This window comes from Nyctibius grandis, chromosome 11, assembly GCF_013368605.1.
Source record: "Nyctibius grandis isolate bNycGra1 chromosome 11, bNycGra1.pri, whole genome shotgun sequence".
In the NCBI taxonomy this organism is placed as follows: Eukaryota; Metazoa; Chordata; class Aves; order Nyctibiiformes; family Nyctibiidae; genus Nyctibius; species Nyctibius grandis.
Window position 1 is genome coordinate 15,958,525 of NC_090668.1, and position 27,356 is coordinate 15,985,880.

At 36.5% G+C, this 27,356-nt stretch overlaps 1 protein-coding gene across 3 annotated transcripts; it reads left to right on the forward strand.

The window, feature by feature from the left end:
- The first annotated feature begins 9,740 nt into the window (after positions 1 to 9,740).
- On the forward strand, positions 9,741 to 25,809 carry DTWD1 (DTW domain containing 1). 3 transcript variants are annotated; one of them, XM_068410499.1, is made up of 6 exons: positions 9,741 to 9,823; positions 12,273 to 12,554; positions 13,661 to 13,804; positions 15,087 to 15,363; positions 19,766 to 20,007; positions 23,988 to 25,809. In XM_068410499.1, exons 2-5 carry the CDS (start codon positions 12,279 to 12,281, stop codon positions 19,990 to 19,992), a joined length of 924 nt encoding a protein of 307 aa, XP_068266600.1. In that variant the 5' UTR covers positions 9,741 to 9,823; positions 12,273 to 12,278; the 3' UTR covers positions 19,993 to 20,007; positions 23,988 to 25,809. The 3 variants fall into 3 exon arrangements, with proteins under 3 accessions (XP_068266600.1, XP_068266601.1, XP_068266599.1); XM_068410500.1 differs by having other exon boundaries at positions 9,756 to 9,823; positions 12,250 to 12,554; XM_068410498.1 differs by lacking the exon at positions 9,741 to 9,823 and adding an exon at positions 9,998 to 10,082.
- Positions 25,810 to 27,356: the final 1,547 nt, after the last annotated feature.

The following is a 27,356-nucleotide window of genomic DNA, read 5'->3' on the forward strand; positions in this document are numbered from 1 at the left end:
TATGGTAATTTTGAAAATCACCCCATGAATATTCCCAAATGAAATTAAAATTGCTTTATTTCCTGTCTCCAGTGTGCAAATTTTTATGCCCATGGTCAACTTTAGGCTTGGGATCTAAGCCTGTTAACTGAAATAATTATGTTCATATACTTAAAGTCAACCAGGACAGTTTTTGCTATCTCCCTTCTGCTTCTGCTTGGTTTTGCACATGGGTGAATATCCTTACTTTGTGGTTGTTCCAGTTCTGGTAATTGAATACATTTGCATATATTTTGTTGAGTTATTCTGGCAGCAATATATAATTTACTTTATTCAGTGGTTTTCGATATTTATTCCAGTAGAATTTTGCACAGCTCCCACACTGTACATTTCATGCAGATACAGAATCTATGCCATAGCAGTGGTCTGCTAGTTTCTTGGGATTTTTTTTCTGGTCTGACTAAATTTCAGTTAATTCTATCCATTATATATTTATAGTGGTTACACACTGCAGAGTATACTGTGGGCTTAGTAAGCTCTTCCAAGTTAAAGACCCATTTGGAGTTTGGTGCATACATAACTGTGAAGTATGTAAACGTTCTCTAAATTAAATTTTTCAGGGTGATCTTTTTCTACATACAATTTTCTCTGTCTGTAACTAAAAAGAAAATTCTGCTCAACAAACAGTGACTGACACAGAGAAAGGTTTTGAGAAAATATTTCTCTATTTTATATCTACTTCAAAAACATATTTCTATTGCATTTGTCAATCGGCTTCAACATACAAGATAATGAAATCCACATTGTCATGAAATCTAAATAAATAAGCAGTAAAGATAGAAATCTGCTCTAAATCTAAGTTTTGGAATGAATATTAAATGACATGCAATCTAAAAATCATAAACTGTTACTGTTAAAACATGCAGATATTTAATGGTAATATAATACTACTTCAAACAGAAACTTCTAGGACAGGTATAGTCTGAATCCTGCAAGAATATTTATACAAAGTGACCATTTTTATAGAGAGATACCTTCAAGGCCACCTACAAATAGTTACTGGGGAAGATCTCCTAGTCGTCTGTTTTAACAAAAAAAAAAAATCCTCACTATGTTCAGCAGCTTTTCCAGGAATTAGTATAGTTTTGCTTAGGGCTTGAATTTTAAGGCTTCCTTCCTGACTGTATTTATGTGCTCACCATATATTCTTCCAGAAAACATCTCCTACACAGTATCACGCAGAAAGCAGTGAAATGAAATCTGCATTCATAAGTTCAATTATAAGTTATGTCTCTGGGTATGATTATATCCTTGCTGGCTAATTCTGCAATAGTTAAGTACTTTTACAGCTAAAAGAGCTACTACAGAGCAGAGTCACTGCAATAAGGCAATGACTGGACTGGATTAGAGTCTATACATAACCTTAAAAATACAACACTTTCTTTTCAGTATCATCCTGATACCAACTCTAAAGAGATTATCAGTTCCCATGCACTCAAACTCTGAGACATATAAGCTTTTAAACACCGAGTGACATCAAAGCTTAATTTAACGGGGAAAAATATTTAATTAAATTCAACTGAAAAATGCCAGTCTAGCTTCATCATCAGTCATCTTACACAAGAACAGTTCCAAACCCGGATCTAACATGTATCAGGATAGAAAGACAGAAACACAAGCAGGTTGTCAGAAATGTCTCATATTTGCAGTAAGACTTTACTATTATTGAACACTGGGAGGTCCAGTCCAGCTAATCTTGCTACACAAATGAATAATTAGAATGCAGTATGCCTCCACTGTGTCAGCTGTGGGATACTACACAGATTTGTCAGGACAGATTTATACAGCACAGTTTAACAATTAAAGCAGGTTACGTACTGTGCTTGACGTGCTTTTGCCAAAAACATTTTGAAATGTCCGATCCAGTTCTATTTTTCTTTAAAGAGAAATAATGCCATGGATAGTCAGCTCAGATGCTTTGTCTCCTTTCTAGGCCAGGGTTTAAAACTATTTATCCATATTTATATACCAACAATCAGAATTAAGATATCATCATTATTATTACACTTGAGCAGAGGAAGCCACCTTTGACAACAGTATTTCTAGTATTGAATTGTCTATGTGTGTATATATATGTATATAATTACTAGGGGAAAAAGCAATAGATTCTCACTGAAATGCAGACCTGGTGGTCTGGACAAAATATGCCTCAGGGAGAAGGAGAAAAACCTACCAGTACCAGATATCCACTGAAAAATTAAGTCTACCAATCCATCCTTAAAAACATCATAAAAACATTTAATGGATTCAGTAAATGCTTCATAGAAAGCAACATAAATGACTTGTGACAAACAATCAGGATATACGTGCCAAAATAAGAATAAAACTGTATCTAAAAAGGCAACAAAAGAGAGTTTATATTATAATTTTCTTAGTTAATGTAAAAATATTCAAGTGAACTGTAGTAATTGCAAAGCCATTCTGCTAAAAAAAAATGTACAACCTTTTATTATTTGTGTGAAACATTAGGCAACTGTATCAAAAATAGGGGAACTCACTTCTCAAGAATTTGCTTAATCAATGTGTAAGTCAAAGATCCCAGTTAAGCCTGAACTGGAGGATACTGATTTCAAGAAGTTACGTACTTTGAACAAGTCATTCAGGATTAAAATTAGGATGCAGAATAATGTATTATTTGTTAATATTTAAGTAATCATATTTAATGAAAAACAACATATTTTTTAAAAATCACATCTTTTAATATTATAATTAAATTTTACTATTCACACATTATATAATCCAAAACATTCACTTCTGATTGCCCAATTTCTAGCTTTTCCTCACCATTTCTGATTGTGCTCTCTCTGGAACTTACATGCATGTACTTCCAGCGCTCTTTTGGAACAAAATGCTGCCAATCTGGATAAATATAAATTGGTTTATGTGACATGCTAATACCTTTATGAGCTGAAATACAGCATCCACTCATATATCACTGAAAATGCTAATTGTACTGTTACCTGAAAAAAAGCATCTTTAGCATCCCTGGGAACAAGAAGAAAATCTGCAATTCTGTCAAACACGTGGTCTTCACCTTTTTGGTTAGGCTTCAAAGGGGAAAAAATCAGGAAAAACGTATCAGCATAAATTCAGATATAGTTGTGTGTTAATATACTGATGCATGACATGATTAAAGCTCATGTTTATCTATCCTATGATGTGAAGCATTGACAACACAAAGGAATACCACTGAAACACATATGCTTAAATTAGTTCCACCTCTTACTCCAATATGTTGTTCTTCTAAATGTATTAACAGATTTTTTTTTAGTATATTGCAGTAGTTCCTGATTCAGAATAGCACTTAAGAACACACATTATTTGAAGCATATGTTAAGTCTATCAGCCAACAATTAAGGTGGAATCTAAGTGCTGTACTGAATCAAAGCCAGTGTACATAATCACAGTCTCCTGCCACATGAATATTTTCCTTCTCTTCCTAATAAAGAACACAGTGATCACCTGAGGTAACAGAATCCATACACTTTTGATTTATGTTCTTAACCTAAATATTCCAAACTCATACCTTTTATAAATCCTAGCACCATTACACAAAGTAAGCAAAGTAAAATAAACAGTCAATTTGATCTGAAGGTTTATTTTAAGCTTCATGGTATAAACCTGCTAACTAAATTAGTTCTTCATGTGTTCAACTACTGCTCTTTAAAGTTACGTGAAAAATTAGTCTTGGGCCTACACTTGATGCAGTTGAGCTTAATCAGTAAAACACTTGGTCAGCTCTGGGACATAAGGACAGGGCAGCAAGAGGAATCCTTCAACAATAATGGCTCCTAACAATAAATGACTACTAGACTTCTCAATTTTGTGGCTTCAGGAAATGCTAATAGTGATACTAAAAGGTGTATGAAAATGAAACGCAAAGAAGAATGCGTCAAAATATTTTCAATACTCCGTATCAGCAGCTTCTCTTTAGGATACTGGAAGAAAGAGTACATATCTGGAAATGCTCAGCTTTTATAACTAAGTCACAAAGTTTTGGAGCTTCCAAATGTCTTGGTAATTCTCAAAGTTATTTTATCTTGAAAACAGAGTAGTTATAGCTCTAAAAAGAAAAGAAAAACATTTAGCAACTAAGCTAATTATTATGTTCCCTTTGTGTTAAATAGCTGCTCCAATGAGATAATACTATTTCAAACATACAACAAATTTTTTTCTAAAGTAAAATTTAAAAAATATTCTAGAATAGAGGTGTTCACTTGCTGGTGACCTCATTTTACAAAAATACTTTCTTTAGCAGTTGCTTTCTTTTATTACCCTTAAAAGTCTGTCAAACTACATGAAATGACCACTTCAGTCTTTGATGAGGTTTGTTTCTCGTGAGTTTCTTCTTTCTCAAAAATTTCTTTTCTATCAGAAAATGACTAAACCCACGCCAAATTTCTGAGACGTCTCAGAAGAATCTAACAAAGGATTTTTTAATTTTTACATATCTCAGTATTTTCTTTGATAGAAACTTTAATTGACCTTTAATAAGGCAAATTACAAATATTATATGGCCTTATGTTAAAAATTTTGAATCACTTAACATATTAACTCTATGCGTTATTAATAATTTAGGGCCTAGTTTCATCAGTATTCACATTAATATTTCAAACAAAGAACCTGTTCATGCCTGGTTATGCCTGAAATCTAACCAACATTCAAGAAATACCAGGATCAAGACATTCCAAACTACCAGAGACACATTTGTTCTCCTTCAAGGCTGTTATCTAGCACATTGGAAAGTCCCAGACACGAGTCTCCAAAGATATGACCACAATACGCCAGGTGAATAAAACTAATCATCATATCTACACTGTATTTGGAATTTTCATTACCCAATATATCTAAATTCATGTAGTCTTAGACAAATTGACTGACTCTTGAATAAGTGAATGTCAAAACTTTTCTTTCCCTTGGTTTGGTATCAGAGGTATTTATTTGACTTTCAATTCAAAGCATATTCATAAGACAGAATGCTGTGTACTTTTTTACATGTAGTGTAAAAAAGCTCACCTCTACACTTCTACACTTTGAGTCCTCGGCGATGTATTTGGCAGCCTGGAAAATGTTTAAATAGGTAATTAATAATGAATGCTATTTCACACAATGATATAAAAAAAATATTTTCAGCTAAGACAATTCACACTATGAACTGTGAATATACATCAGATAAGGAGCAATGGTCTAAAATTGAGACTTTAAGTGACTACAAAATACCTTTGGAGATATAAGAAAAAAAAAAAAGGACTTTTTCAAGTTGTGGGGGTTTTTTTCCCCAACAAACGTATAGACATAGATGTACTTCCACTTCTGGATCCAAGGGAAAAACTCGAAAATTTAGTCTTTCTTGTCTAATCTAGAAAAAGAATTAAAAATATGTAATATACCTTTGCTTTCCCCATCTCACTTGTCTGAGTTAGAACTTCCTCTGCACCAATTTGCTCAGTAGCAATGTCTTAAAAGTATTAGCAAACTTTAGCTAGAAATAGAGCCTGGATTGATAATTTTATTGTTTAAATCAGGCAAAGACTTTTAATATATCTAGATGTGTACATGCACAAAACTTAACACACTGTGTAGTCCTACTGCATCATTGGAATGATTGGAAGGCATAAAAATCACCATTTTGGTCTTCTATATGTCTCATCTTTCCTTTATAACACCAAGATCTGTGGAGAACAACATGTTTTCAGACTATTGACTGCCCTTTGTTTAGGCCTGAAACAAAATGTTCCTAAAACCCAGGCAGAACTAGGACTTTAGCTTATTAGAATTTTTTAAATTATAAACTTGACATTTCACACTTGTAAACTGAGGAAAAGCTGTAAACACTTATCTGGGCCAATGTCTGTCAGTGACTGTTCAAAGGCAGTAAGATATTCCTCTAGATATGCTGGTCCACTTGTAATGAAAATATTTTTTCAGCATATTTCTCTAGTTCAGTGATACACGTGTTTATTCTCTTCTCCAAATCTGAGAGTGGACTGACATTCAATGGAACATGTTCATACAGATATTTACATATAGCATTGAAGGAATAATCTTTTTGTAACTTATCCACCAAAGGCTCATTGGGAGAGATACAACTTGGTCACTCTTTTTGCAATCACTACATAGCAAAAATAGTTATTTCTGAAAATTATACAAATGCAAAATTAAATTAGGTAATCTGGGAACTTCATTTTGCATAAAGAATTGTAATACCAGCCTAAATGCATTTTACATATACCTTCTACGAATCTCTAATTTTGGCAACATTGTTAACATAGGCTGTGATTTCCTCCTCTCCCATGTACTGCATTCAGACATGATTACATCATCTCAAAAAGACAGAAAACGAGAAATAGGCCAGGGAGGCCCATTATAGTATACACAGGGTAATTAAAAAGACTATAACTTTTTAGTTAGAGAAGGAGATAACTCAAGAAAAAAAGGGTTATTATGTTTCTAAAAGACAAATAAAATCATGTGCAATTTAGATTCTCGGAAAGGACAGTAATGCCTTCCATCTGTTGAGAACAGCCTTGGAAGCATAGGAGGAAACTCTGTTCCTCCATCTAGCAAAGAATTTAAACTAGCAGCTTAAATATTTGAGCAAACTGTTGAAACCAACGGTAGTCATTTGAAGTTAATCATCAAATTGGTCACTTTCCTGAAATAACTTTGTAAGTGTAAATACAGAGTAATCAATGTGGTTTTAAACCCTCTAGTATAGCTGAAAGAGAATGACATGTTCTATCTTACTAGCAGGACAGCAAGACAAAATATTTCTTTAAAAAAAAATCAAATGAAATGCAAGCTATTAATATACATATGTTCATTTTAGGGTAAAAAGGGAAAAGGTGAGTAAAACCAATTAGAAGATTAAAATATATTAATATTTTGTTCTGACATTATCCCATATTTAAATGTTTCCATTTGTGTGTCAGATTGCTCCTCTTAAAAATATACCTTTTAAAGAAAAAATTAAATTTTATAATGAAATGTTCCTCCTATCAAAATACTTTTAAACTTTTTTTGTTTCTTTGCTCCCATGAGAGAAAAAGTTCTGGTTGAAATCAAAAGAGCAATTTTTCTCACAGTTCTGTAGTTAAAGGCTCTGAGTGAATCAATACTTGCAAATAATGTAGGCAGGTCAAAAGGAATGGTCTGTTTCCTCCAAAAAGAATATAATTCGACGAATAGCTAGTAACCACATTATATTAAATTCTTCAACAAAATACAAAGACATATTCAAAGATTTCCCTGGCAGTCTTATCAGTACAAGAAGTGAAGGAAAGCTCATTAAAAAGGAAAACTAGCTATTCCTCTTTTCATACTCATCAGAACTTTTCGCCTGAGGGTTCAGGACTCTCTGTTATGTTAGTAATGCTGTGGACTGATCAAATATTTTAAACAAAGCTTGATTCAGTGTCATCACTCAAGCATGCTTCCAACAATAGAAAATTGCTGTACAGCAGACAAAAATTTTCCTCCATGGTTTAGCTTTGAGAAAAAGGGAAGTTAACAACAGAGAGGCTGCTCTCTTAAAGGTTTGCCATTTCTACAAACCTCTTAGTTTCCAGTGCCTGAGGGTCTTGGAAATACAATCTATGCTCAAACTCAATATTTACATTCATATGGCTTTGCTCAGTACCCGACTCCTGCGTGTTCACTTCACCATACACATGGGTAGTTAAAATAATAAGCAGTTGGACTCAACCAAATCTTGAAACCGTAAGAATTCTTCAAAACTAAAAGGAGGCTTTTGCGTTTTCTGCTGGCATACAGTAAGAAGTGATCTCACCAAACTGCCTTAAAAAAAACTAAGATAACATATATAAGCGAATATTTAAACTTTAGATAACTAAAACTGACAGTCAAAGGTACCACTATAGCCTATCTAGAGCATGTTCATTGTAATTTCTTCCAATAAACAGAAGAATACTACACATTCTTAGATGTCGAGAAACATGATAAAAATGTGAAAGATATGTAAGGACACTCAATCATAAAGGCAGAACTTCCATATTCTTCTCAATACCTCCATACAAAATATTTATACTATTATTATTTATGTATTTCTAAAACACATACTGAAGAAAAAATGAATGATCGGTCACCTGGAAAAATCTGCTCTGTTCTTACATATTCCATTTTCGTTTAGAAGTTGGAAGAAATGTGAGGGTTGCAGATTAGCAGAAGTCTTACTGAAATCAATCAGCTGGTATCTTTTGAGTTCAGTATAATTAAAACCTCAAACTTTACCACTGTTCCTTCTGAGCAGAAACCAAGTGTGAGAAATACCGGTTTGAAAAAAAATATCTTTTTATAAAATTGTGAAATTAAGAATCCCACAGAAAATGATATGGCAACCATTCCTAAAAATGGTTTTAATATCACAGCTTTTGTGCTAATAACTGTACAGAATAAAAGTATACAAAGGAGTAATTCAGATATCAGAACCTGCTTTTAAACTATGAGCAGGCTTTGTTTGTTCCCAAACAGCAAGTTCTGGATTAAGTACCCAAAGAAATCATTCAAACAAAGTAAGAAATGGTACACTTCATAAAACCTACTGTAATTAAGTTTGGTAAGAAGGAATTTTAGAAACTACTATAAAAGTCTTGTTTGTGCCCAATAAACATTTTTTTATTTCAGCATAATCAACTGCTGCACATCAAGACGTATTGCCACAGCATAAGGAGATAAAAAAATATAGATGGTGAAATGTAGCCCCTTATTTCTTACTACTGCAATCCATTACATACTGCTAGCATGAAAAACGGACCAAGTCAAAACGAAACAAATAACAACAGAATGCTGGTAGAAATCCTCCGCCACTGAATGTAATACCACTGAAGTCAGTGAGGTTTTGGGGTGTAACTGAGATCAAAGTCTGGCATAAAATCTGCCTACAATGTCAACTATTTGCCCTCAGGCTATTACAACTAATATACCACAGACTTTATTTCACTGAGTCGAGAGAAATATTCGCTATGCCAAAATTACTGTTTTAGCTGTCACTTCAACCTAAAAATGCAGTTTCTGAACACTGAATATTGGGTAAATGCTACTGTAGAGCAGCATCCTCAACCAGGCCAAGGAATTCCACAGAAAAGACCCCATGTCCTATTCAGAGAGACATGCACAACAACGAGAAAGGAATACAGCAACACAATTCTTCCAGCCCTTGGTGTCAACCGTGAGCATGCAGCAAGGATACTACTAGGTGGGGAAAAAAAAACACAGCTAAAAAAATCTCAGTGATGTAGCTTTCCTGGAGTTAGCAAGGGGGTGAAACAAACCCACCAGCCTCCCGCCACAAGCCACGGTTCCCAGGTGCTGCTACCGAGCGGCCGGACCCCGCAGGGCGGCACCACCTCCCACGGAGAAAACACCCCCAGGAGCGTACAGCCAGGGGACATTTCACACGGGACGGAAACCCCCGGGAAGGGCGGACTCCGCTGCAGGGAACAGGGTCTGGTTTCTGCGCAGGATTTTGTGGCACAAAACGCGGGAAAGCGCGTTTCTGTGACACAAACCGTCCGTCCCTCAGTCGCGTGGGGCTGTCACGCGGCGCCTCAGCTGCCGCGGGCGCCTCGCGCGTACCGTCACTAGGGGCCCCTAGCAACCGTTGCCCGCCGAAAAGCTCTCTCCGGCCTCGCTCTTCCGGCGCCCTCCTCCCCCGCGGCGGCCGAGCCCGACACTTTCGTTCCGGGGCCTGTGAGGGCCGCAGACGAGCCGAGCGGCCCTCTGCGGCGAGCGCCGGCCCGCGGAGGGGCTGGAGCCGAGGGAGCGGGTGAGGAGGGGTGCGGTGCGGTGCGGAGCCCGTGAGGGGCTGGAGGGGCCTCGGGGCCGTGCGTGGGGCGGCTTGGCAGCTCGCTCCGCTGTTGGGGGCGGCCTCAGGCCGCCACCGTGTCCGCCGGCTAGGCCTGCCAGCGGTGGGAGGTGGCTTTCCGCCCCCAGAGGCCTTGGTGTCCCTGCGGCGACGGGGCCGTTCAGTCATGCCGAGGCAGGAGAACTGCTGTTATTTGCCGCGAGACATCGCAGCAGCAAAGGTCTGTGCCCCCCAGAGTTCCGTGGCGTTTCCTGCAGCAGGCTCTGTGCTGCCCGAGGCCCTTCTTGCCACAGAACGCCCCAGTCCTGTAACTGGCCAGGCCGCGCGCTGCCCCGCAGCCGCGGCTGAGGGGGTGTGCTGCGTCCTGGGCAGCTGCGATCGCTGCGAGCGGGGACCTCGCCGTGCTGCTCCCGCAGCTCTCGGCGGGCGTCCGTGAGCAGAGGCGAGCGAGAGCACGGCAGTACCGGGGATGAGCGTGCTCTCTGGCCCTTGCTGAACTTGACACAAAACCCCTGTGTCCTGACGGAGATGTGAGTTGTCTTAGAATTGCAGTTGGAATGCGGAGGGTACCCTGCAGCGGCAGTGATCCATCTGGGTTTTGGAGGTTAAGTGTAGATGGAATTGTTAATTTACAGCCCTAAAATTTCCTGTCCGAATCGAGATTTGGATCTCACAAGTTGTGTGAACTCTATTGCTGCCTTTTTTTTTTTTTTTTAAAGTACACTATATGCATACTGCTGTAACTTTGTGAACAGCTATTATTTTGAGACCACAAAGGTTTTCCTCTGCTGTGAGAGCAGCATATTTCTTGTCAGTATCAATAACGAAAGTGCTTCATGGTGTCATAGTTGAACACCGCAGTGCCATAAGACATTATACTGAAAAGAATCAGTTTGCAGGCGGGGAATGCATGTCAAATTACAGGGCCTCTCACCCTCTTCACTTCTTGAGGAAACTTGATAATAGTACGGGTTAGTCCAAGATGTAGGGTATGTTTGCTTTATCTCAGAGATATTTAAAGGCAAATTGCACTATAACATTTGTGTGCGTGTTGGATTTTGTGCTTGTTTGAATGGACATCCCTGACCTTTCAAAAGTTAGAGCTTGGCGGTGGGGGAGGGGAAGGTATCATAGCATGCATGTGTATTTAATTTTACCAGAAAATAACAACTAATTTTTCTGGGATTAATTTTAATTTTTTATTGGAAAGTTAGCCGAGTATCTTGGGTTTGTTATTTTTCAATTAAATTACACGTGGTTTTATTTGAACACTTAATTGTGGATCACATCTCAGGAATTATTGTTTGTTTTTGTTAAACATGACTGTTTTGTTACATCATTTCACAAGCATGATCCCTGATGTGACAAAGTAAACCTAAATTAGCTGAAAGTAAATACTGAGAATTACTTTTTTCATTTTAAGTGATGCAGCACAGAGTGCAAAAGACAGTTTATAACTACTGCAGGCTGTGCAGGCTCCTGACTGTGGGCTACTTTGAAGACCTGAGAGTACCCTGAGAGATCTAGTCAGAAGGGTTGCACTAAAACTGTGATTGTGAACCTCTGCACACAGCAATATTAATTCCGTCTGGATCGGGTATGGACATACAGTCATGTTTCTGATACATTACTCATAGTACACAGTGAAAATTTTCTGCCAGCTGCCGAGGGTGAGACAACATCTGTCCTGAAGAAAGCCTGAAAAAAAAATCCATCAATATTATTAAATAAATACAAACTTGTAGAATGACTCTAGGCTGTGTCAGCACTTACTGTCTGGTATATGGAGCACCAAAGCCATGTTTTTGTTCTTGAGACTAATTTTTAGCCTCAAGCCTTACTCCTGGAAGATTTCTTTTATCTCACAAAGTTCTGTCAACGGGGATTTCATTCAGGTAGTTTGGCTTGCACACACACAATAAATTTCAGGATAGAGATCTAAACTTGTACAATTAACTTTTATGGATTTCTGTCCTGTAGACATTTAATTCATTGTCAATAGTCATGTTAAAGACTACCAGGACTGCTCATCCAGGTAAATAGTGTCTACCAGTGTTTTCACAAGCTTTTAAACACTAATCCTACCAACAGAAAAAAATATAATTCTGCACAAGTTAAGTGAGTGGGATAACTTATCTTAGCAAAATGATGAATGTGCATATATGTGCATTAAGGATACAAATCTCAAGTTCTTTCTAGCTGTTTATCTCTTGCTCTTCTGAAATCTGTTTGAAGTTCTTGGTACTATAAAAACTGAATCAAATGATTTCATTATTCTTTCTGTTATAGGAAGTACCTTCTTTGTTGAGTATTTTTTTGCTAAATAGGATCATACAGAATAATTTCCAATAAATTAATTCATAGTATATTGGATTTTTATTTAACAGCTACAACATATTGTCTGTTTCAGCTAACCATGTCGTTAAATTCATCTACACTTTTACATGAAGAAAACTCTCAAGGACCAAAAAGAAATACTGAATGTTTGGAAAGTCTAGAATTGCAGACTCCATCATCGCTTCAAGATAACCCACTTCAACGCTTACAGTTAGCATCACAGGAAGTACTTGAAAAGGCAAAAAAGAGTGGGAGATCAAAATGCCCCCGATGCAGTAGTTCAAGGATGTTTTATTGTTATACCTGCTTTGTTCCTGTTGAAACTGTCCCTACCAAAGAAATTCCAACTGTGAAGGTTAATATTTCTTATGGATTTTTTAATAACATTCTTGTGCCTTTTAGTTACTGGGGACAGAGAACAGACAGTCTGTCTGTGACCGTTTCTTTTCTGATTCATTCTTTATGGACATTCATCTTTAACACAGCTATAAGTATGAATAAACTACAGTTACATAAAATTATTGTTCTTATCTGAGGAATTACATGCACAATGGAACTGACAATGTTCCAGTCCTCACATAAACATTTATGTATCTACTAGTTGAGAAGATCAGCTGAAGTCACTCAGCTTCTCATACAAATGACTATGTTTTCACTTAGTTCTTATAAGTTTCTTTACAGTGCTCTTAACCTTCATTCTTCAGTTTCTAAGAACTCTGGCCAGAACGGAGTATATTGTGAACAAAAAATATGATTTGTTCATAACCAAGAGTGAATTTTACATAAAATGGGAGCTAAAACACATTCCAGAATGTCATGGTCGTATAATTCAGATAACCACTCTTAAAATATAAATAAAGAATAAAAAGTGTAATGCTCTTCAGCCAAAATACTCAGAGAAACCATCAAAGATGACGGAGAGACATTTTGCAAAATCACCTAGGAATGAAAACGCGTTTTGCAGACACTCTGTACTTTGAAAGCATCATGAAAATACTTTAGAAATACTTCGGAAATTTGACCTAGGGGACTTAGGTGTATTTTCATTGAAATGGCCTTTTTTGTAACAGGGTGAATACCTCATGCAAATAAGTATTCATATTTAGGAGCATTATATTGCTCAAATTAAACCCACATCTTATTTACCTTATTGATACTATTTCTAGAGGTTTTACCGCACAACTACTTCAGCATTCCAAGTTGCATTCATTGCATACTTAGGTATTTACATGAACTGAGAGAATATAACAGGTGCTTCTTGTCACTTGTCTCTAGTTTAGTTCTAAACCTGTCAAAACAAAAACATCATCAAAAGTTGTCAAATATATCTTAATTACATGCCCACAGGGATTTCTTCTGGGTTTTGCATAAATTTTTTGTACAGATTTTTGTACCTGTATATATGATCATAAATATTGCTTCTTTCTTTTCTTTTTTTTTTTTTTTTTTTGGTTACTGTAGTTACCTTTGAAGATCGACATTATTAAACACCCAAATGAAACAGATGGCAAAAGCACTGCTGTGCATGCTAAGCTCCTGGCACCTGATGATGTTACAATTTATAAATACCCTTGCATTCCAGAATACAAAGAAAAAAGACATGAAGTAAGAAATTCTATACAGATAGCAGGGCTTTGTGCTGGGGAGATGCAGAGGTATCATCTGTATTGTCTCCTGCAGTAGTACTGCACTCTGTTGGGAGGAAGCGGGAGGAAAACGCTATTCTATTAATCCACTCCATCGTGCGCTCTTTCAAAGCCTGGGCCTACAATCATACAGTGGTTATGGACTGTCCTCCAGAGCTTGGAAAAACTGTAGTGCTGTATAACCACCTTGAATTTCCTATTTTTCGCCACCTTAGATAATGGATAATTTAACCCATTGTGTACCATAAGTATTTTGCCCAAACACATGAAAGGATTAAACTTAACAGCAAGTTAAACAGCAGTTAGGTGTTGTGCTCATCATATCCAGCAGCTGCAGTGTTTAAGCTTCCTTAAAATTTTTTAACATTCACTATTACAAAGAAAACCTCCTGAAATACAGCTATCGTCGATCACAGCACAGAGCCTGAAAAAAGTGAGCTATGAACTTGGATTTATATGCTGATTTAAATGGCGTGATTAATCTGAAATCTAATATTTACACATTCAATGTCGTAATTAACACTTCCATTAAGGTTTAACTACATGAAGAGGAGGATAATATACGACGTATCTCAGAGATATTATTTTCTTCAAGGAACGAGCCATCAAGGAAAGAATAGGTGGCAAAGAGGCAGGAATCTGAAAAAAAAAGCAGAAAGAGCAATGGGGAAGGCAGGCAAAAGTGGGAAGAGATTGCAGTGACTTTGTATTGTCCAGGCTTCCCGAGTCACAGACTCTGAATGCTGCAGTAAGCTACTGGAAAAATACTGTGTAAGGCCATCACTGGTCTTCTCTATGCAAGATATTAGTGGGACCTGCAATAGACAGAAGGGCAGAAGAGATTATTTCTTCTGATCTAAAATTTGTGAATGAAATTAGAAACTATTCTTTATGGCCTTCCTGCCCCATATACTGCAACGACAAGTGAAATTTGAACTTCCTCAGGGCTGACACCATTGTCTTGTCTGTAAAAAAAAAATTTACAGAAGTATTTGAGTCAGTAGTAGAGGCATGGAGGTGACATTTAATTCAAAATCTCTAATAAGTATCTTTATTCATTATTTTAACATAGTCTTTTATCCTTTTAGACAATAGCATATTTTTTAAGAGATACTGTTCCATCTTCCCCTGGCTTAAATGTTTGTGGGTGGGGATAGAAAATTTCTGTTCTTTAATGAAACAATTCCTGGTGCTTTATTAGATTTTGTTGACACTCAGATTCCTTTCTTTTCTTCATTTAGATAGCACTTATATTTCCTGGCCCCAATTCAGCTTCAGTAAAAGATATTGCTTTCCATCTTCAAAAATGCACTGAGAAGGGTGTTTGTGATAATGACAATGACTGTTCCAGAGAACCATTTCTTAAGCAAGCAAAAATAGAACCTAAAGAAGAAGAAAAAAATCAAAATGAATGCATCTCAAGCAACAGGAGTGAAGGCACTAGACTGAAGAAAATAATATTTATTGACAGTACCTGGAATCAAACTAACAAAATAATAACTGATGAACGACTTCAAGGTAAAAAAAAAAGTTTATATTGAGATGTTATTGCTACAGAAATGATTAAGGGAAATATATGTCTATATAACAGACCAGAGCATGACATAAGTGTATACCTAACCCTATATCTGAGTATACATGACAGATTCAACAGCCTGTTTCAGTGCTGTAGACGACTTCTTGAGCCAAAGACTCTGTTACTTTTCATGTCATATAATTTGTTTTGCAAAATAATAAGACTAGTATTAAGAAAGCATTTACATTTATTTCTTCCACTTCTCTATTGGAACAAATTTCCTCAGTCTCACGAAAGCTGTCATGTTAGACAGCAGAAGAACAGTTGTTTGAATGACCTCTGAAGGAAGCCAGCAAGATTTCCTTTGCAGGTGGCTATCTGCTTTTTCAGGAGACCCAGGGGAGAATTTTTGTACACACTAGTGGCAGACAGGCCAGTATAAGGTGAAAGAGGGATCTAGGAGACACAGCACAAGTGTGTCATGGGTTGGTTTCTTTTTCTAGTAAAGTTCTTTGTTTCATGGTCATTTCAATGACCTCACTACTTTCCAGACAAAAGGGGAATGCCTGCTTGCTCTCCACACCCTCCCAACTCTGAAAGCAAAAACTGGTAATTCTGCAAAGGTTTTTTGTCTTAGGTTCATTACAAGAAGTTTACAGCTAAGTATTATAAATAAAACCACAAAAGATAAAGCAATTTAGCAATAGCATTCCATTTCCTTTGAGATAAATAGGAGTTTAAAAATACTTTCATTAGTGAAAAAGGTGCACTTAGCTGGGAGGCAGGCTATCAAGTTTATATGTAATATATATAACTGCTTACTAGTGCCTGCTTTGCACTGGACCCTACAAGGAATTTCACAGACTTCTAACATGCGAGATTAATGTTGCCTTGCTGACTAGTCAGTTTATTAAAGAATCCCACATGTTAGTATAATGCATTGACTAATTAAAATCCTGTTACTAAGTATTTAGTTTAACACAAACCATAATCTATCAAATAAATTGAAGTATTACTGTGAAGATTAGAGTAATTGCATCTTGCAAGTTACTGTAAAGCATTTGGAACTTACTTTAAAAGGATTAGTTTAAGAAAAGTAATAGGCAGCCAGGGGAACTGAAGATTTCCATGGAAGTTTATGCTGTATATCAGTCAAAAATTTGTGACTGTTGTTACTTCAGAGCTCTTAAAGAATGGTGTCCAGTTATCCCATGTGAGTGCTAATCTGGTGGACTCTTCCCCCCTTTCTAGAACTTCATCTCTGTTCCAGCTGTATTCCAGTCCTCTGTTTCCCTGAGCACCTTTCAGGATTACTATAAGGTGTGACTAGTGTCATGCAAGTGTGTCTTTCTTCTCCACACCTAGGGGAGAATTTTACCCTCTATACAGCAGGTGTAACAGCGTGCACAACCCATGCATTCATTGCTTTCCTTAGTGCCTGCCATGAAGGACATAAGTTGCATTAATACTTCTTTTAGAGATTGCCATTTTACCTTCCAAGATAAATGGGGCAGAGTTTCTGTAGGCATAAACTGATAAAATTTTTATGTTGTACACACATGAAAAACAGAGAACTGTTGTCATTTTTCAGTTCAACTACAAATGAAGTCATCATCCAACAAAATAGTCCTATGTTAAAGTTCCAAAAGGAGTGTTCATCATTCCAAATAAAAAGTAATTGCAGTACTTATTCAGAAAGATTGTTACAAGAAATACTAAATGGAAACATTAATGAAGCCAAGAAAATGTAAAGAAAAGCCTTGTGTTTTGTAAGCCTGCATTTATATAGAGAGTAAATCTAGGTAATTGTACTACAAGAGAAAGCAAATGAGTACATCAATCTTAAAAAAACAGCCTAGAAAACTTGGGGGAAAAAAATACTTCTATATCTGGAAAAAATGGTGTAATATATCTTTAGAAGGCAAAACTAAATCAGTTGTGTTAAAGACAGGAAATATTTGAAAGTTGGTGATGTCTAGGATTGATTACTTCATTAAAAGTGATCACTAGGATCAGAAAGGAAACAGTTGCATGTAACGTTAATGATTACTTTCTCATATGAGTGATGAAGCTTATTGGCAACATCAACATGGTTGTTAAAGAAACAGATTGCTTTGGTATTTTTTCCTGTAAGTTTGATCCACTTTATATTAGCCAAATGTCTTATTTTATTAGCTTACACATTCTGTTGTACAAGGCTGGATCATACGTCTGCTGTACTGGTTTGGGTTTTTTTAAGTTTCTGTCCTTGCTTTCGTTTCCACAAGAAAATGGTAGCCTTTGCCTATGCACAGCTAGGATATTTGAGAGCAGTAAGTTGATGTTCTCTTATGTAAACTCCCCTCATCTTTTTCTGATAAATCGCTTGTCCTCTTCTCATACTTACATACATCTTGTTGGTAAGAACTTAAAATCTCTTTTAGATGTAACCTCAGTGACCAAACATGATTAACATAGGATGCCACAGGTTTGAGCATTCAGTTATTATAGTGGAGGGAGCACAGGGACTATGCTGTGATAAGAGGATGTAGCATATCAGGAAAAAAATGGAGGCTTAAGGAAAGGTGGCAGATCTCTCTGAAAGGTATTGTCTGCCATAAGACACATATACAGGAGAATAACTTTGTAAGGAAAATTTGGTTACATTACTCAAGCAGATTCAAAGGTAGTTGTATTTCCATTTTGCTTCATCTCACATTCATAGAAACACTTATTTCTAATGAGCTCAAAGTATGTAGATACTAAAAAATCAAAAACATTGATTTCCTTAGTATTGTAAGCTTTCATACGAACAACCAGTATTTGTAATAAACCATTGCCTTTGGCTGTGTAGATACAGTACATGTGATAGAAACATGCTCACTAAATTGTAACCCTTAACCCCCTCTAATTTTTTTTTGTTAAGCAATTCCTAAAATTCTGTGTTGAAATTAACTGATCCTGCATTTGTGGTAAGCTCAGTAGTGTCACTGGTCTTGCCTTCAATGAACTTTTGTTTGTACTCAAACCACAAATAGGTGGGAGTTTACATTGGAGGAATCATCCCCTAAATCTAGTTCACTGCTGTTAGGGTGGAAACATCTCTGAATTTCATGAAAGTTTTCACTTCAGTTATGGCTGAGAATTCAAGTATTGAAATCTCTTGAGGGAAACAAGCTTAATGCAGTTATTTTGAATTTTTAGTTCCAAAATGCCAACAATAACATGTAAATTCATTGATGGAAGCTCTTGTTGTTCATTTTTTTTTTAAAAAAAAACTCTGTAAGAGAGATTTCTTTTACCATGCAAGATATCATACATTAACTGCAAAGCAAACAACTAAATCTATCTTGCAATTACAGTAGAAAGAATTAAATGTAGTTCAAAGGTGAGAAGTATAGAACTACAAGTGCTGGGCTATAGGCCAGTTTGCACTCCTGAATTTGGACCTTACTGAAACTTCTCTGTCCAAACTTTTCTGTCCATAACTTCTAAGCAATTCTTAAACCATGTTGTTATTTATACTATTACTTGTACTAAAACTATCCCATGACACACACTTAGTATCTGATTTTAACATTTCGAAAAAGGTACAACCTGAACCTGGTATTATTGACAGGTGTATATGCTATTCTTTATAATCCAACTGTCCATCATGTTTACAAAGTGATTACACATTAAGGTGGTTTTAATTTTGAGTAGTTTGTGCATCCTAAGGAACATAAAAATCAAGATACATGTTTGACATTCATCTGAATAATAAAAGGTACAGAGACCATAGTCAATAAAGTGTTTTCATGTGCCATAAAGAGACCAAATTTCTTTCTTTCATCTCAAGTGAGAATGCTTTTAGTTTCTAATAAAATTAATGACCAGGTTCTGTCATGCTTACTCCTGAGTAATGCAGCAAGATTACAGTTTCTTAACAAGCATAAACAAAGTGTCTGGCTCTTAGCAAATACTTGTCAGAGTTCAGCAAAACTAACAGTCTGAGGGATTCTGTTTTAGACTTGAAAAATTATTAGCTTCTCAAAAGATGAAGTTTATTAATCATGTTATGAACATTGACGAGTCTTTGTAGGTATGGGTTTCACTCTTCCCACCGCAACAGACCCTGCAGTTTACTGAGGGCTATGAGGCTGTATGAATGAAAGGATAACCTATGAAGTTTTAATTGCAAATCTAGGGATTGTAATCTAGAACTTACAGCACTTTTTTCATCAAATTTCAAAGTGGTCCACAAAGGAGGATAAAATTATTGCTTCCATTTTACAGATGAAAAATGCAGGTACAGCAACAGAAATTATTTGCATGCAGGCATCAAGCAGGCTAGCAGCAAAGTCAGAAAACAAAACTAAAGGCTTGTTTGGCATCCCCATCCACCAATCCACGTTGCCTAATCTATGTCAGCTTTTTTCTCGACAGGGTTGCTGCAAATTGAGTTGAAGACAAGGAAAACTTGCTTTTGGCGTCATCAGAAGGGAAAGCCAGATACATACCTTTCCACAATAGAAGCAATTTATTATTTCCTTGTGGACTATCATCAGGAGATTTTACGAGAAAACTATAAAGGACAATATGATAATCTGCTTTTTTTCTTTTCATTTATGTACACATTGATTAAAAATGTCAAATGTGCAGAAAAAGAATAAGACGTCTGTCTACAAGTAAGTAACACTACATTGTATTTTGTTTCTTTTGTAATAAACTGCACAAACATTAACTATTTTTATCTAACTGAAATCTGGAAATAGATTGTACTCTTAATAATGGCTATAGTGTTTGTCCAAAAGTAAGCTGCAGATGCCATGTCCTGCACTGTTGAGGTGGTAGAACTACTCAGATGTGCAGTCTCATTAGAATTATCTATTTGAAAACAGTTATGCTTTGCTAAATATTGCTGTGTTTGAACCTACAGACCTGGTATGCTTATCACAATAAGACAATTTCCTGAGGTGAGGATAGGAGGACTTGGCCTCTCTTGCCATAAGGAGTGATCTCTCTAACTGTAAAAAGGAATGAGCATGCTAGCTTTTTATTATTAATTCTTTGTTTCAGGTGTTTTCTTTGTGTTTTACCCAGTAATACTGATTTCACTTTTATGACATCAAAACCAGTGAAATTATTAGGATAGTATTTAATGGAGGGGGTACCATACAATATGAAAGACCGATGTTACATGAATAGAATATAAATTACGTACTTTCAAGATTAATTCTGTAAAATTGTCCTAGTAATAGAAAAGAGAAATCTCTAGACATCACTATACAGTGCAGGATTTTATAGTACCATTCACAGACTGTTATATTAAGATTATTCTCAACTTCTTGGATAATTTTACACTTTTCCAAACAAATTAATTTAGTTGTGTTTATTATTATAACATCATTATTATTTTTGGGAACACTAACTTAAGAAATATCACTATGGCATACCATAGACAGTAGAATTTTGTAGACACCACCTACATGTATTCTAAGCAGCAGAAAGGGCTTACTGCACTGTAGGAGTTGTCAGAAAAGGAAGATCTTTTTGCAGGACCCAAGACAAAGTGATTTGCGGAGACAAGAAATAGGGCAGATGGTGGTTCTGACCACAACATTTCTGACAAGACTTCCTTAAATTAGGCAGACTGTGAATGTGCTATGTTTTTTCTTTTGCAGTAATAGTGCAAATTTGAACAGCATAAACAAGATTTTGTCTATGCTGATGAAGTTTTTGCTGGTATGTGTAGCACTGCTCACAGAGTCATCACATGTGAATGTAATTATACAACTGTGTCTTTGCCAAGCTATACCAGTACAGCTAATGCTGGCACAGGTAATAGACCTAAGCTGTATCTTTACAAGCAAAGTTATACAAATACTAGAATGTTCTGCCATAAAAATTCACATTGGTGAAAATTATAGTCTTAAGGTAGAAAAAAAAATGTTTCACTAGAAGCATTATATAAGATGGATACATATGTCCAAATACGCTCAGAAGTGTGTTACTTAAGAAAAAACTAAATCTTGTTGAAATGACACAGATTGAAAAATTATAATAGATAATTTTTTAAACAAAAGCTCTGAAGTTTTTGTTGTATATTTTCCTCAACAAATCTGGCTAAATTATCACCTGTAGCATATTCTCCAGGAGGGCACACTCACACCCTGGTGAACACAGAAATAGTGCCTTGAAAAATACTTCAAGAAAACGTTCTGATGCTTACACAGCAATCCATACAGGCTCAAACAACTGATTTGTACTACGTTTTTTTTAATGCTTCAAGATATTGAAATCAAAGTTAATATTGCTTAAAACACAAGACACAAATACACTCTCTGCAGGTCATACTTATCTTCAGATTTGTATGCTTATCTGCACAAGTGAATGCATACAAAAATGCACTTTATTGGACAACCAAAACATCTCCATTTGCAAAAAGAAATGCTAGTTAAGTTACATGAGTGCACATGAAGTGTGCATGAACTGCAACAGCACCACAAGAAACAATCTTGAAGTCAGAATTGGTTTTAAACATACATACATAATGGCACAGCTGTTAAGTATATTGTGAGTTCATGTGCAAGGCAATGAGAAAAATCAGCAGTCATGTCTCAGTGCTATTGAAACAACACATTTTTATTCATTTGGTTCTTATTGCTATTGAGAGGTTATTTTGGCTTTTTACAATGATTAATGCTATTTCCTTTGGTATGAATTTTGATAGTCTTTTGACATTTCCATCTGTTCTTTTATTTCTTAAACAAAGATTGCTGCAATATTTAAAAAAAAAAAAAAATCACAAGTATAATAGTTTAGAAGGAAACTTTCACCCACTTTAAACAAACAAAAATAAAATGAACCCACTGACCTAATGTTTTACAAGAACCAGAGAGAAAAATCGGGGTGGGGGGGGAAGGGGGAGTTAGTTCTAAGACATATTTCCCTGAAAACATGTTTTTTTATTTAAGCAGCAGAGGACAGATAAAAGCTTATATAAGCTGTTCTTTGTTACTTTTGGAAAATAGTTTCATAAGGTTAAAAATGGTTTCCAAATTTAAGTTTTGTGTACCTCACTTTATTTGAACAATGGAAATTAAGAACCTATTCCAAAAGTAAATTAATTTTAATTCTCAGGTGAAATCAATGTACAGAAAAGATTTTAAATCTGGAACACTGTGTCCAGGAGTTGGGTTCAGATTCTTTTTCTTACAGTACAACCTCAGTGTAATGCAAGAGTCATTCTTATACCAAGTGACAGAGGCACATCTAATATTCATAATTAATTATGGTCTGTTGATTTTCCTGGGATAACCTTTTATAAGGACAGGAAGGAGGTTATTGTCACTTCTGCTGCAAATCTGTCTGAACAGCAGATGTAGTTCTCCCTTCTCTCGCATCTCCTGCTCTCCCCTCTGTAAAAAATATTTAAATCCTCTATTTAATTTCAGTACTGGTATAAGAAGCCAAACCAACCAAGTCATCCACCTCATACTGAAAATGTCTCAATACCTCCAATCCATTTTTCCAGCTTTGAGATTGAGAATAGTTTTGTTCCACCAAATGAAAGTGATCAAGTGGTTAATCCTTTCAAGTGCAATTAGCAGCACTTTAAAATGAGGGTCATGGGGAGGTAAAGGCCAGTTCTGGGCCTTTTCTTTCATATCAGAATACCCCTTCACTAACTACCTTTTCTGTTTCCAAAAACATCAGAGAGCAAGGGGGAAAAACAGGCTTCCACTTCCATTAGCAGTAACTTAAACAGCCATAAGTTAAAGGGGGAGGAAAAGGAAGAGCATCTCTATCTATCTGCTTTCACAACAGAAGACAGCTGGCCTCCTGTGGGGAGGCCCCAGATAACAAAGAACCTGTCATTACAGACCTCGGAGATGTGTTCAGAGAACCATTTTACCTGCAGTCTGGCTCATTCATTTCCTGCCACTGAAGCCATCTGCTTTTGCTTATTGTGGGTATTTTTATTCTTTGTTTGGCCAGAAGCATGAAGTGGCTTCACTTTAGCATGCCTGGATGCTTGGTCAGAGGGAGGATTTGATCCTTTTCTCAAAATGAATAAGAGAGGGAGCTGCAAGAAACAATTCCTTTCCTGGAAGGCAGCACAAAAGTCATCCAAGCCTAGGTTAAATAAAGGGTTATGTCAGTGCATGGGGTAAAGATACATCAAGACTGAAAAGAGATGGCAACTTGGAATCTACAGCAGAAGTTGTAATATCACCTGATTAAAATCCTTTGCTACTGCTTCTTGCAATTTTTTTTCAGTTTGAGTCCATCTGGTTTTCCACATAGGCTTCTTCAGGTCCAATTGCAGAGTGATGTAGTGATCTGTTCTTGCTTTTCTCTTGCACTGAGTTTTAGTATTTTGCTCAAGTGCTTGATTCTGAAGAGAAATCGGATGCTGTAGAATTTTGAAAGTAGCGTATAACTTTAAACACACTCAGTGGCATGGTTTCTTTACCACTACCTGCCAGAAAAAAAAAAAATCAAGTAGTTGTAGTCCCACAGCAAGAGGTGGGAACTACTTCTCTAACACAAAACAGACTCTGTATTTTCACTTCACTGAAAATGGAAATTTCTGTCTAACTTTAGCAATACTGGTGCTGTTACCACATTCAAATCACCTATGATTTTACTGCTGACTTTTCAGACCACTGGTGTTGCAATAGAATGTTTAGAAACATACCACAGAGGAGTGAACAGAAGAGAACGCTCCACACCAGTATACCCAAGACTGAGTCCTACTTGACCTGTGATGCTGTGCGCTTCGCTTTCCTTACCTGTGAAGTTAATTTCTGCCTCTGAATAACATGTCTCTACATACGAAGCTGGGTCCATAAGCCAGTTGAACTCAGCATGAAATCTAAAGGCTGAGTATTATTATGTCAAAGGTTCTGATAGTAAAACTTCTGCTTTTCCAACAGCAGGGATAGAAGAGCTATACGGAAGTATGTGTACACATGTAAATATGAATACAGAATCACACAGAATCACAGAATCAGCCAGGTTGGAAGAGACCTCAGGGATCATCGAGTCCAACCGTTGCCCTTACACCACCCTGTCAACTAGACCATGGCACTAAGTGCCATGTCCAGTCTTTTCTTAAACACATCCAGAGATGGTAACTCCACCACCTCCCTGGGCAGCCTATTCCAATGTCTAATAACCCTTTCTGTAAAGAAATTCTTCCTGATGTCCAACCTGAACCTCCCCTGGTGAAGCTTGAGGCTGTGCCCTCTTGTCCTATCGCTAGTTGCCCGGGAGAAGAGGCCAACTCCCACTTCACTACAACCTCCCTTCAGGTAGTTGTAGACTGCAATACGGTCACCTCGGAGCCTCCCTCCTAGCAATAAATGCATTAGGACACAAGCCAAAGATTTTCTCCTATGTTCTTTCTGTCTTAGGGAACAAAGACAATCAAGTGTAGTATCAGAGTTTACAAAATTAAAGAATAACCTGTTTAACGTACAGAGCAAATGTATACTTCAGGTACAGACATATAGCTGAGCCTGTTCATGTACACAGATCAGTAGTTTGACTAGGAACTCATTTGTTAAGTTTGGATGCATTATCCAGCACAAGTACAGTATTATCCCTCGAAATAATAGACTAGAAAAAATAATATTTCATACCTTTTCACTATTCTGAATATCGCTGCTGAGTCTAGTGTAGTTCCCTACTCTTGTCTCATGAAGTACCATGTTTTCTTTGCATCTCCAAGCAGCACCAAAGTACTAGATTTGTTAAAAAAAAAAAAAGCGCTACCCACTGCTGCAAAACCAGCTCCCTGTCCCTGTGGATGTGCACATCCATCCAGGCTTAACCGGGCATGCCAAAACACACCAAAGGGGTAAACAGGTTATTCTAAAACAATTAAAAGAGTCAAACTGCAAAGAAAAATTTAGAGAATGTTGAACTACACAGAAATTCTGACTCACCTGCACAGAGGAAATGCCATGGATCATGCTCTGCTGTTTGTTTAGCAGACAAGAGGAGAAAGGAGCAAGAGCGCACCCGCCCTGGTGTGAAGGAAAATGCATTTGCCTTAAGTAATCACATGCATGAACACCTACAGTGAACACACACATATATGACCATTAACAGAAAATTCATATTATGTATAATGCAATGTGATGTTTTCTTTGCTGTGTTTTGGTTACTTACTGGAGAACAAAATAATCAACCCAGAGTTAGTGATTCTCTGATGTTTTGTTTTTTTTTTTTTTATTAATACTATGCAATTAGTTTATAAAAAATTCCTTGGTTTATGCTAGTATTTACTCTATTTCAATGTAATTTTATTACAAACAGCAGCATGTAAGCCTATTAACATAACTGTAAATTGTATGATATACCTTCTGTTCTACCAAACTGAGATAAGACCTGGCCTTTACTCTGAAAATACATTTTTGTGCTTATAGTCTGGAATAACATACAACTGTAATAAAACAAGTTGTCTGTGAGGTAAATAACATGGACTCTTCATTTTTTGTGACATTTTATGTCTCCGTATCATCTTCAACAGACTTCTATCAACAGTAATTGGATGTAATCGCTATAGTCATGTTAATGTCTATATCTGTTAATGTCTACAAGTCCTGGTTTTAAACATACTTCAGGGCTCTTGAGGCTTTCATCATAATGAATTAGGCTGGTTTCCATATGGAAAACCTTACTTCTACTCAATTAAAAATTGAATTACAAAAAACATTCCTAGAATGCACTCCATTTTGCAGTGTCCCATATAATCAGTGAGGTTTTTTTAAACCATACTTGAATGCCACCCTCACAGCCTAAAGGTTTGCTTTAGCACAATTTCTGAAACTTATTTGCTTTGGAGAAAGATTCTAATAAGTTGAACAGAATCAGACTCTTTGTAAGTCTAAAAAAAAGTATCCTTAGTGTCTTTTCTGCAGAAGAACAATACTTTGGGTTCCAGCAAAAACTTTGCTCAGGCTGAAACGACAGACTTAATTTCAAATGTTGCTGCTAATGCTAAATAAAAATTCTGTATTTCAGGAACATAAATGTTTTATTTCTTTCAAAAATTATTTTTGGGACTTCAGTTTCATGACTAAGTAGTTTGCCAAATGTAGCATGAATTCCAGCTGACCTGAACCTGCATTTTCTAGTGATTAGTCTATGCAGCGGAAACGTTCTATCTAGCTTTCTGTTCACAAGCTTCCTTCGGGCCAAATCAATGCTGCAGAGTCATTTTTTTTTCATATTTACAGCAGACAAGGAAGCAACTTTATACAGCTTCAATTTTTAGAAACATCATGAAAAACACCTCAGTCTACTTGAAGCAGTTGAATTGCACTACTTCCTCTTGTAACCTCACACATGTCCAAGCGTGTTTAGAGTATTGGCTTCAATCTGCATATCTATGTCAGATAAGAGTACAAAAATGCTTGCATTCTTTTCTATCATGAATGTGTTGGCAAAAAAATATAACATAGAAACCTTTACATTGCCAAAAGCTTCCTCTTTTCCTTGAATATGGCTTACTTTATCTGGGGATCTAGTTTAAAATCAATGCCTGAAGCAGCTGCCAGGGAATTTGCCAACAAAACTATACTGCCAAACTCTTAAATGCAGAATAATCTCTAACATAGGCATACCCTTACTGATTTTGCTCATTTTAAAAGGAGAATCCATTGAAAAAAAATATAATGGGGTAAGAAACAAGAAATCTTGAATCTTTTGAAGTCCATGAAAACTAACACGGTAGATTCAAGCAAGCAAGGTAATGTGCTGTAGCTGTTCCAACATATGGATGGTCCTATGGCAGTGGCCCAGATTTCTTTTTCTAGGACCCTGCAAAGTTCTGCCCTCTCTGTATAGGCAGTTAAACATGTGCCTATGTTTACTCATCTTGTGAGGTGTCAATTTAGGAAAGACATTTCTTGTTTATCTATTAGTTGGCACTTTTCTTGCAAGAAATTAACATATCATAACTAACACTCTAATGAACTCTGTCATTGGTTTTTAGTAGCTTTTTTTGCTTTCCAGAGTTCCA